We start from the raw sequence: 13,333 nt of genomic DNA, 5'->3' as shown, positions 1-13,333 counted from the left end.
TTAAAACTAACATTTATGATTTACAACTTACAGATGGTTGTACAGTTGTAAATTCATTAAGAAAACCCTGTTTCATAGGCCTTGTGTGGGATTTTAAAAATTTGTAATCTCGTTTTTATACTCTTAGACAAAATTATAATATGGAATATGAATATAATATGAATATTCTATCCTATAAAATGTCTCAAGACCATTTGGAAACCTATTTTAGTGCTATGAGGTCAAAAGTTGGTTATAACAACAATAACCCCAGCATAAGAGTTCAAAACTTTTATAAAAAGTTACTAGTACATCATCATGTTAATGGATCTCTGTATGGATGTATGGTAATTTACTCTCGGAATCTATGTTTAAAACAAAATAAATTATTATAATGGATTCTATAATACAAGATACCTATGATACTGATTTTAATGAATAATGATAGTGAACAATATTTTGAATTCCAGAATGATCATGACTATTTTCATACATATTTTAAAGTATCAGCTTTTGTTGAATAAATTACAGAATATATATCTGGTTTTGTTGCAAAAAAAGCATTAAAACAAATAAATTGTGATGTTTTTAAATACTATACTAATTAACATTAAGAATAGAAATAATGCATTAACTAAACCTATCAAATATGTATTATATTTAATAAATATTATTTATGCAGTGTTTCTGAAAAATGGACTAGATGTAAACAATCAAAAAATATATATATAAAAATGTCATTAATAAATTGTACCTGAAGATAAAAAATGATGTTTTGATCTGTTTTTAATAAATACATTTTTAAATATATTTTATATTAAGATTGAGAATTGAAGAAAAAAAAACTGAAAATTCAAAAATTAGTATTGGAAAAAGTATACTAAATTAATAACATTTAGAAATGAATAAAAAGTGTTAGCAGAGCTCTGTTCTATGTGACATAACTATTATGTTATGTAAGATTTTATTAAATATATTAATCAGAACTATTAAGTCAATGTTTTTTCTATTGGTATGTTATTTTTTTTTATACTTATTCTTACACAGACCTTATATTTGTGTATAAAGTGCATATATTATATTATATATATATATTTATTAATTAATTAATGATGAAATATGATAATAGATAATAGTTAATCATTTTAGTCAATAATTAATATAAAATTTATAAATGGGGGACAGATAATAAAAAATAAAATGTTACAGAAATACAGAAATATATGAGATTAATTTTTATTTTCAACGCAATTCAACATTTTTGTACTAATAGAAATTTCTAAGATTTACTATATTTAATATAAATTTCCTATTGACAACTCAGGTAAAAATATGATCTTAAAAATGAAATTACTATTACAATGATTTATATTTATTAAATTAATGTACACACAAATTTAGTTTAAATAGAATCTTTTGTAATTGTTCGATCGCGGAACGGTTTTTCTGGTCACCTATTTTTATATGCTCGGGTTAGCACAGATGTGGTAGAGATAAGATGTCCGGCAAGGAGATAAAGTGTCCGACAAAGCTACCCTCTCCACTATCCGGTGACATTTTTCGCCAGCCGACGGCCAGCCAGGCTTCCATGATTCTATTTTGTCTTTTGCCAATGGTCGAACTGAGCACAACGTCGTGCTCGTTCACCGTCTTTGCGTGTTGCAAAAAAAACCCTCGTGTGAACACGAGGTGTGATTGATGTCACCGTGATCGGGTTGACTCATCTACTAAACCTTGACATATTCAAGAGGATCTACATTACCCGCGGCTGTCCTTCCACATTGTCACCTTGGCCATCATTGCTGTCGCCTTCAGGTTATTTCATACATTTTTTTTATATTTTGCCCACTCGTTGTCAGTGGCCAAATAATTGGCAACTGTCAATCTTAGTTGTAATTGTTGTTGCGACCTTTGTATTCAAATATTTCAAACTTTATTATTATATATTTTTTTTTATACGTTACGGCAAGTGAGGTCGTTGTACTCTTGATTAAATTATATTTATATTTCACATTTTGTTAATGTTTTGGGCGCCCGCATATTATAATAATTTATATATATATATTATACCAAACGGTCACCGATCGTAATATCTTAAAAATTACAATCTTATACTTTTGTACACTTGTGTGGGTAACCCCTCCCGCTCTCGTCCTCAACATAATTCGCGAGTCGTTGCCGACAACCGCCGTAATCGTAGGATCGGCATCGGCGAAAACAGTAATTTTTTTTTTTTTAATGTTGTTTGTTGAAACATAATATGTAAATCTAATATACAAATTATAAGTAGCAACAATTTATTAATATTTGGATTAATAATTTAGGCACTTAAATAAAAAAAACCTAAAAATTAATTGCTCTGTCATGCCTGCACTTGAATGTTTGAAATTAATTAATTTAATGATTTATTGATATAATATTTATTTATTTTGGCAAATATTAATTCAACTAGCAGTAAAAAAAATTACTTAAATGACAATATTAAAAACAAACATATCATAAAATAAACTTGGTGATATAGGCTGATTGACATCTTTGCTTAAGATCGTATTTTGTATTCAATGATGCATCATTGAATGTATACTTTTACAGTGATCCACTCAATATTACTGTAGAGCGGAGCAGTAAGCATTTGCCTTTTTTTTTTAAACCATATAAATAAATGTATTCATTAATGCAATAATAAGTACATTTAGCCATATATGTACTTAATGCAAGTGTTGATAAAAAAATAAATCATACTAGAATGTTAAAAAATTATATTCATTATTTACATTATATTGATAAATGATTACCTATATTTATATTTAAATCCAATAATTATTACTATCACTATTATCATATTTTATTTGTCTTTAAATTAATAATGACAAATTTTAATCAAGAATCAAATGCAAGAATAATAACTAAATGTTAATATAATTATTGATTAATTTCTACCTTTACAAATTTTTCTAAATTTTTAAAACCACTTAATGCTAATCCAATAGCATTCTCCAAGTTACCGTTCCCTAGTTTCAATGCTTGTAGATTTAAAGACTCATTGCACAGACCCATTTTTCTCATTATTCCTAATTGACGTGAATAATCAACTGCGGGTGTAGTTGGTTGACATTGTATAGTATTAGGAGGCATAGTCATCGGCACATTTCCTGTATTTCCAGTTGATGTACTTGCACCACTAGTACTTAGCTGTGTTTGCTGTATTGTTCCTGTTCTTATACCTAACACTCTTGTATTTCCAGTTGACGTACCTAGGGGGTGCAAACCTAGTGTACTTGGCGGTGTTCTTAATGTTCTTATACCTTCTAAACCTGCTACAAACTCTTCGTGTGAAATGTTAAATTTGACGACTCTTTTCAATGGTTGTCTATTAGTGCCAGCAGATATAAGTGTGATCGAAGCAGTGCCAAAAGTGCCAGCAGATATAGGTGTGGTCGAATCAGTGGCAGCAGATATAGGTGTGGTCGAAGCAGTGACAGCAGATATAGGTGTGGTCGAAGCGGTGGCAGCAGATATAGATGTGGTCGAATCAGTGGCAGCAGATATAGATGTGGTCGAAGCAGTAGCAGCAGATATAGGTGTGGTCGAAGCAGTGGCAGCAGATATAGGTGTGGTCGAAGCAGTGACAGCAGATATAGGTGTGGTCGAAGCAGTGACAGCAGATATAGGTGTGGTCGAAGCGGTGGCAGCAGATATAGGTGTGGTCGAATCAGTGGCAGCAGATATAGGTGTGGTCGAAGCAGTGACAGCAGATATAGGTGTGGTCGAAGCGGTGGCAGCAGATATAGATGTGGTCGAATCAGTGGCAGCAGATATAGATGTGGTCGAAGCAGTGGCAGCAGATATAGGTGTGGTCGAAGCAGTGGCAGCAGATATAGGTGTGGTCGAAGCAGTGACAGCAGATATAGGTGTGGTCGAAGCAGTGACAGCAGATATAGGTGTGGTCGAAGCGGTGGCAGCAGATATAGATGTGGTCGAAGCGGTGGCAGCAGATATAGGTGTGGTCGAAGCAGTGACAGCAGATTTAGGTGTGGTCGAAGCAGTGGCAGCAGATATAGGTGTGGTCGAAGCAGTGACAGCAGATATAGGTGTGGTCGAAGCAGTGGCAGCAGATATAGGTGTGGTCGAAGCAGTGGCAGCAGATATAGGTGTGGTCGAAGCAGTGGCAGCAGATATAGGTGTGGTCGAAGCAGTGGCAGCAGATATAGGTGTGGTTGAAGCAATGGCAGCAGATATAAGTCTGGTCAAAGCAGTGTCAGCAGATAAAGGTATGATCTTCGCAATGCCAGCAGTGTTGGCAGATATAGGTATGATCGTCAAAGTGTTAGCAGATATAGGTATGATCGTCGCAGTGCCAGCAGTGTTAGCAGATATAGGTATGGTCGTCAAAGTTTTTGCAGATATAGGTATTAACGTCGCAGTGCCAGCAGATATAGGTGTGGTCGAAGCATTGGCATCAGATATAGGTGTGGTTGAAGCAGTGGCAGCAGATATAGGTGTGGTTGAAGCAGTGGCAGCAGATACAGGTGTGGTCGAAGCAGTGGCAGCAGATATAGGTGTGGTTGAAGCAATGGCAGCAGATATGAGTCTGGTCAAAGCAGTGTCAGCAGATAAAGGTATGATCTTCACAGTGCCAGCAGTGTTAGCAGATATAGGTATGCTCGTCGCAGTGCCAGCAGATATTGGTGTGGTCGAAGCAGTGGCAGCAGATATAGGTGTGGTTGAAGCAGTGGCAGCAGATATAGGTGTGGTTGAAGCAATGGCAGCAGATATGAGTCTGGCCAAAGCAGTGTCAGTAGATAAAGGTATGATCTTCGCAGTGCCAGCAGTGTTAGCAGATATAGGTATGATCGTCAAAGTTTTTGCAGATATAGGTATTAACGTCGCAGTGCCAGCAGATATAGGTGTGGTCGAAGCAGTGGCAGCAGATATAGGTGTGGTTGAAGCAGTGGCAGCAGATATAGGTGTGGTCGAAGCAGTGGCAGCAGATATAGGTATGATCGTCAAAGTGTTAGCAGATATAGGTATTAACGTCGCAGTGCCAGCAGATATAGGTGTGGTCGAAGCAGTGGCAGCAGATATAGGTGTGGTTGAAGCAGTGCCAGCAGATATAGGTGTGGTCGAAGCAGTGGCAGCAGATATAGGTGTGGTCGAAGCAGTGGCAGCAGATATAGGTGTGGTCGAAGCAGTGGCAGCAGATATAGGTGTGGTCGTCGCAGTGCCAGCAGTGTCAGCAGATATGGGTACCGAGGCAACCGAGCAGTTCTAAAACAAAATATGTCAAAATATAATATAAATTATTATTTATACATAGGCATTAAGGATTTTCTTTTAAATTACCAGCGCAACTAAATTATTATTTGAAGACATTTCCAATACAGCTAATGCCAAAGCGGGATGCTCTTCCACAGTGTTTTTCAACGAGATAATATCATTGCGTCTGATTAATAAATCAGAATGTTTTAAAAGACTAACTGCTACAGGATCTTTATTAAGTTGAGGAATTTTCATGATTAGATCATTTATAATTTGATCCTTGTCAATACCCATTCGTACAGATTTTAACGATATATTAAACGAGAATGAACGAAAAGCATGATGTAATTTTAACAATCCTGCATGGCTCATATCAATAGTTATTGGGGGTTGCGTTTTTTCAATCTTCAATTTTTGGAACAAATGCACTGTAGCTCCGTTAAAAAGATTATGCTTAGAAATAAGATCAGGGTCTTCCATAACATTTCCGCAATAAACCATTATAAAATTATCTTTGTTTAGAGTGTTATCCTTTTCACAAATCTTGCGTCTTAAAACACTAACATGCGATTGCAAATCTATGTACACTTTTTCAGTGTACTTAGTTATTGATTCCAGACGTAACTTTACGTAAACAAAGGGAAACTTTGGCTCTTCACTTGACATGTTTTCAGCTGAGATATCACAAGTAACACGGTAGGATACAACCGATGATGACACCGAGTGTAATTTACACTCATGAACCTAGTATAGTTTAATATCCTGTGTAATAAACCGATTATTATGAATAAGTAAAGGTATAGTCCAGTTATTTAAGCTCCAAAATTGGAGTTTTGAGGAATTAAATAGGAAAGTTTTTTATAGGCGCCTGATGAAATAGACTAAAATAGAATTAACTGAGGACGAACAGGCGAGTGGATGACGGAGCCGATTCCCCCTAGTAAACCTATCTAGCCAATTATAATATGTGTACTCCGTGGGGCGCTGCAGACTTGTAGTCTTGCAGATATAACAAATAACAATAAACATATATTATATTATAATATTACCGGACAGTGGTTATGTTGTCTTTTGTTCTATTATGAGTTTTCCGTGTGTTCGATAGTTCGATTGTTTGCGTCTTTGCGAAGGACGTAGCTCATTCGGCTCCCGTTTTCCTAAATGGCTCCAGTTTAAAAAAAAGATAAATTCCTAAACGGCTCCGGTTTTTTACAACACAAATTTTTCCCACTTCATACAGACTTAGGACTGTCTCAAAAGGTTAAAAATGTATTGGTGAACACTAAGTAAATTATAAAAAAAAAAATGTATAAAAATGATATAAAAAAGCATATTATATTATTGCGTTATTTTCCGATATCAAGTATGTACTACCAAACCTATTATTAACTAAATTTAATCGTTTTAAATATTATACTGGATTACCTATATATAGGCTATAGAAAGATTCAATTTTTGTATATTATATTAATTTTTAATTCACTGTATTTAATTCTTATTTATATACCTAAGTATATAATAAGTATTATAAAATTATGTAGAAAAAAAATCGTAGTTTCGCCACTGAATTATTTGACAAATTAAATTATTTTGACATACGTACCTTAAAATCAGTCAACTTTCTGAATTTATACAATAAAATTTTTTCTAAAGTAAATACACTGCTCAATTGTATGTTCCTATGTATTATATGATATAGTAGGTACCTATGTTAGTTCTATTTAATTTAATTATTTACTCCAATAAAATTTAAAATTACCTATGTAAAATGCTTTTTACAGTTTGAAACCTGAGAATAATTGTAATACAATTAAATAGACACATTTTTTTAAAATATTAATTTTACTTTATTAAATACTTAACTTATTTAGTTTGGTTTATAGTGTTTCAATGTTTTCTCTCTTAATAATTATTTCAATTAATTAAATTTGTTTAGGTCTTTTATTCGTCCTGAGAACCAAATATCGGCTAGATTATTACGACGTAGAATTAAAAGTCAAATAGCTAAACAGATCAATAATAATCTATTATTAACTACTCATACTTTGAAAACTTAAAATGGCTCTAGTCATAATTATCTTATTAAAACTACAGATTTTTTATTTATTTATTTATTTATGATAAACGGGTAATAACCCTTCTGTGTGAGCAGTATCAGGTTTACATTTTGAAGTATTTTACAGTAAGAACAAAAAATAAAAAGTAAGACAAAAAATAATAATGAAAATACAGTTACAAAATAATAATAATTAGACAGTGGTAAATAAATAATAGTAATACAAAACAGCATTACATTAATATTAACATAATAATGATAATTAGTTTACAACTAAATTTAAAGCTAAATATACATTTCTATTAAAAACAATACGTGACATAAAGAAAAAAATCTACATGATCAGTAATAAGATTTGCTAGTTTTAATGCTCTATAGGGAAGAAAGAAGTGGAGCTATAATTATTTTTATAAAATGGTACATGAATAAGTTTGAATTTCTTAATCGTTGATTTGTTATATTAAACTCTATCATAGAGAGCAATTCTGAGGAAAAAGTATTACCATTTAAAAAATCATAAATAAACATAATATCTGCAACTTTTCTTCTTACCTCCAAAGATATAAAGCCTAATTCAATTATTCGCATATTACACGAGTTATTTGAAGTAAATTGAACATTTATTTTGTAACTCGATAATTTTAAGAACTTATGTTGTACATATTCAATAAGACCAATAAAAGTGATGTAATTAGGTGACCAGGCAGTCGAACCAAACTCAAGATTAGATCTAACAAACGCAAAAAATAAAGTTTTCAATGCATTAATATTTTTAAATTTGATTGTATTTCGGTTGATAAAACCAAGCATTTTAAAGGCTTTTTTAGTTATAGCATTTATATGAGAAGTGAAAGACAAATTGCAATCAATAATAATCCCTAGGTCTCTAATTGAGGTAACTCTTGTGATGGAACAATTGTCAATTTTGTATTCAAAACTAATGGGATTTTCTGCCCGTGAAAAAGCGTAATAACATTAAATTTATTGATATTTAATGATAAACTATTTTGACGACTCCAAGTTACAAATTTATTCAAGTTATTTTGTAATTTTATAATTGGGTAGTACCTATGAATGGTCTCAACTCGCACATCAGGAAGTCAATAGACTGCCTTGGAACTCTCCTGGACGGTCTAGGACCACAAAAGGAAGTTCCAATATAAGCCCTGAGATTCCTGATTCCTATGACCATCCTAGGAGGGTCTTGGTGCTGTTAGGGGCTGCATACAAAACATGGTCTGGTCTTTCATGTTTAAATTGTGAACAGCAAATTATTGAAGACAAGTCCAATGGGCATTGGTAAAGCGTGTGATCTACTGGGCATTTAGAGGTTTAGTGTGTGATTTACCGAGAAAACAGTAGATAACTAGTTAAATAAAAATTATAAATAAATAAGTAATATTATGTAATAATAATGTAATTCAATTAAAAAATAACTATATTTAATACATTAAAGTTTTTTGTGTCTACAAAACAATTAGTATTAGTCAAAGTATATAAATTATGTTCAAAATATGATAATTTATTGTTACAATATTACATTTTATGAAATATAAACTTTTTTTATATCTTCCAAAAAAAGTATAAATAAATTATTCCAATTCTTTATTGAGCGCCGTGTGGTAGCAACATTAAATCAAATGGCGTGATAATAGATTTTCATTAGTCTTATGCATTTTTCTTAATATTTTAAATTTTAATATTGTTGTCTATAAACATTCTATTGTTTGCGTGTTATCCCCATTTACGGGATTCACGAAATTTTCAGAATGATTGACAGTTAAATGATTATAGTCAATATCATTTAGACTGGAGTATGATTTCAAAAGGCATATTATATTAAATTATATTATGTTACATATTAATAGTAGGTCACGGCGGTCCCAGTAGATAATACGCTTTATCAATGCTGTCCGATGATAATTCAGATGATAACGAGGATGAAATAATATATAGTCCATCACCCAAACGTAAAAAATTAACTATTTAATGTACAATTAATTGTACAAAATTTAATGTATTATAATATAAATAATGAGTTAGAATAATAATATTAATAATAAAAAAAAAATGTAAATAAAGCAATTTACATTAAAAAATATTGTGTAAAATATTCAATGTACCTGTATGTCCTATATAATGTTATAAAATAATATTTATATTTTACTAAATAATATGCGGTGCCATATAATATAGTGTAAATCAATAATAATGTTTATCTGTAATATGTTGATAATATAATATATAAAAAAAAACGTTAATATTGCATTTTCTAGTGGACACGAGTGCGGTGCGTCGTCAACTTGCAGCCTAGGGGAGAGTGGTCCACGGTGAGACAAAAATTGTATTATTGTATCTCATTAAAAATAGGAGAGTGGTAGATAATTTCTAACTGTACTAAACGAATCAAAAAGTAGTAGGGCTTATTATAGTGTATTAAGTTATTATTAAAAACTATTAAAACCACTCGAAAAAAATCGTTTTTAAAAAAGTAGAGTGTCTCATTGTAGACCACCCATGGTCCACAATGAGACGTATGTTATTTTGATAGAAAATAAAAAATAAACATGAAAAAACAAATTTAACTTTCTTGAATTTGGTTTTTACCTCCCAAGCATTATAAGATGCAAATAAAGTACATAGGTAAAGGTATACTATACATTATATACATGCAGTATATACTATATGAACAATTTATATAAATAATTAAAAAACAAAAAAATAGCTATAGGTAAAACAGCCTTTATTAGTTTTTCTTTTGAAGGATCGTCCCATTTTACTTTAATAAATAATTAAATTAATTAAAATATAATTTTTGAATGTCGTAACTAACATTTCAACGCAATGAGATATGTGTCTCACAGTAGACCAAAAATATTGTCTCATTGAAGACCATTTCATTTTTTTACATTCTCATGATAACTACATACACTAATGTAAACATATTGAATCGTTTAATGGATATTTAAAAAATAAACAACTTACCGATTTAAAATATGTAATTTGTTTGTGCATCTAAAATAAATTATAATATAAACAGCAAAAACAAAAATGCATGAAAATTTTACTTCACGTTATCAAAAATCGATTTTTAATTTTTATCGTTATTTTGAACTATTATCATCGGAGGCCAACGAAAACACGTTTATTCGGTGGAGGTAACAATTTAGAACCTAACCTCTAAAAATCAACCGTTATCTATTAACCATAACAAAATTATTTCACTTGTCTCATTGATGAACATGTCTCACTGTAGACCACTCTCCCCTATATAATATAGTATTATTATAGGCTATAACTCGCCGCGTCTAATATTATAACACATGGATAAATTTTACTCTTAACCTATTCAAGCTACAAAAAAAATAATGAAACCTTATTCGTTCAAAATTTTGTCAGCTACATTTTTGTATAGAAGTATTTTTGAGATAAAATTAGGATTTTCAAAGATAATTTAAAAAAACTGAAAAATCGCACATAAAATCCAAGATGGCGGACACTTCCGGACTTCGGAGGAATGGCGACTTTTTTTTGTTAATCAATAATATAACCTATAACCATATGGCCATATGGCCTATAACCAAACTTTTTGCAAAACTTTCCGATTTAATTCCTCGAAAAAACGTTAAATGACTGGACTAGAATAATATATAATAGATACTTACCTTCTTATTGGTGGTCTGCAACAAGGGAGAACGTTTTACGAAAAAGTATCGAGATTTATTATATATAGTAAATCTCAATGAAGAAAATAATGATTAAGAACACAATAACTATAATTACAATAAAGATACGAGATTTTGTCATCAAACACAGCACACCGAGTCTGTTGGGCTTAGAACTTAAGGAAGAAGATCTCACTGAACTGAGTAAAAGTAACTGAGACAGTGAGAACTGAATGACATAATGACGCAATGCACAACTAATGCTATATAGTCGGATAAATGAATAATGGCCGTTGATGCCCACACGCCTGGTGGTGAATTTTTGTCATTGTTTCTCAAAATTGTGAAATAAAGCGCGCGAATTTTGAATTATTAATTTTAAAGCATATCATTACATTGCGTGATTCACTTTGAGAACCACTATTTTTCGAGAAAAAAACCGTTCCTATCGTATTTGCCAGCGCCAATTTTTCATTCTCCCGACTATAATGCACATCTGACATCTGTACTAAGGAAAGAACAATAGTAATAATAACAATATAATAATAATGATGATACGCATTACGCACCGGAGAGTGTGGTGGGTTGACCACGAAATGTTATTCAACAGGTGGTGTGTAGGGGGTATTTTCCTTTTATCAATACTAGCGCCGTCTTAATGGATAGTTTTGGAACTAGATCCAATAATGGTTTTTATCTAGTTTCATAAGTATCTACTAAGACGGCGCTAGTATTGATAAAAGGAAAATACCCCCTGCACACCCACTGCTGTATAACATTTCATAACCATAATATTCATCTCGTTTCCAGTCCTATATATATTGGTCATCCGTGCTCGCAATAATGTTCGCCGCGAAGCCTTGGCATCATCATAGAACATGTTTTAATATGGATTTAAAATGACGTTACGATTACACCAGTGTTTCCCAAAGTGGGTGATATATCGCCCTCTCGGGGACGCTAGATCTATCCAAGGGGGCAATGGAAGTTACAAGCTTAACTTAGGGTGTTGGGGGTGAAAAATTATTAACAATACTTTTTTTAGGGGGGCGTCTGTTGAATTTTTTTTTAAGTAGGTAGTAAAGAAAAAAGTTTGGGAACCACACCATGCCGATCATACAGCAAAATGGTCGCCTGAAATATTTATCAGTGAATAATGGGGTTTTGATAGTTGTCGCTTCTATTTTGTTCTATAGTTTAAGGTGATTTAGGCCATGAACTAAAATATATACAGTGGCTTAGTCAGGATTGTTTTTAGGGGGGGGTTTTGTTAGTAATAAAATAAAATAAATCTACAACTGTGTTAAAATAATAAAATAATTGAATGATAATGATTACTATCACCAGTGCAGTCGATAACGTGAATACGGCATAACAGAATACATTTCACCATGAATATGATTGTATTGCTATATTATAAACATTATATTTTTGATAAAAATACGGCTGAAGGGAGAGGGGGGTTCACACCACCTCCATAGCTACGCCACTGGATATATATGTATATGATATATCTTAGTTCATGGTTTAGGCTTAGATCATATTATATCATAATTAGAGCTGTGCATTTGTAGGAAAGTGCATTTCTTTTTGATAATTGTGAAATGTAGCTTTGTTAGTACATAGGTAATATGAATTATGTAATAAAAAATCCATTTATGTAATTTTTATTTTGCATTTTATTACGGTTTAAATTTTTTTTTTTTTATTATTATTAAATAAATACATTTTTATGTATATAATATACTAATATAAACATAAATGTTAAATTAAAAACCATTTTAAGTGCATTTTATACCATAATTTTTGGCATTTTAAGTGCATTAAATGCACAGTACTAATTATAACTAATTATTAATGAATATTAAAAATAATTATTCAACGAAGTTATATGTGACATGTGCTTTGTGCACTAGGTCTATGTTCATTATTTTAAAATATTTTGATGTGTGGAATTAGGTGTGCAGTAGCAAAATACCCTAATTTCAGGCCCTGCTATATAGTATAGAAGTTTGTGGTTGGCTCGGGTACTAAGATAGTTGATATTTTAATATTTTAATTGTGGTACTACTCTATGGATTGTCGCCTAACCATTAGATTATATATGATATATGATATATTGAATATAGGAAAAAAAGCCCCATATCAACTAAATACATTTATCTATGTAACACTTTTTTAACATGTTTATAAGTATAGCTGCAATCTGCATTCAACGTTGTCAATAATTGTCATTTGTCATTTGTATTATATAATTAAAAAAATGTTAAATAAATTATTTAAATTATAGGTATATAAATGACAATTAATTTGTATTTTTTAAATTATGTAGGTACAAATGACAAATTACAATTATTGACAATGTTAAATGCAG

The 13,333-nt window shown here is 31.4% G+C and overlaps 1 protein-coding gene across 1 annotated transcript; it reads right to left on the bottom strand.

The window, feature by feature from the left end:
* Positions 1 to 2,901: 2,901 nt before the first annotated feature.
* LOC132924870 (mucin-17-like) lies at positions 2,902 to 5,904 on the bottom strand. The gene is made up of 2 exons (XM_060989310.1): positions 5,323 to 5,904; positions 2,902 to 5,247 (listed from the first exon to the last, which is right to left on the bottom strand). Exons 1-2 carry the CDS (start codon positions 5,902 to 5,904, stop codon positions 2,902 to 2,904), a joined length of 2,928 nt encoding a protein of 975 aa, XP_060845293.1.
* Between the last annotated feature and the right edge of the window lie 7,429 nt (positions 5,905 to 13,333).

The sequence above is a fragment of the Rhopalosiphum padi genome, chromosome 3 (genome assembly GCF_020882245.1).
Source record: "Rhopalosiphum padi isolate XX-2018 chromosome 3, ASM2088224v1, whole genome shotgun sequence".
NCBI lineage: Eukaryota > Metazoa > Arthropoda > Insecta > Hemiptera > Aphididae > Rhopalosiphum > Rhopalosiphum padi.
The sequence above is the reverse complement of the archived record's forward strand: the minus strand, read 5'-3'. Positions and strand labels throughout refer to the sequence as shown.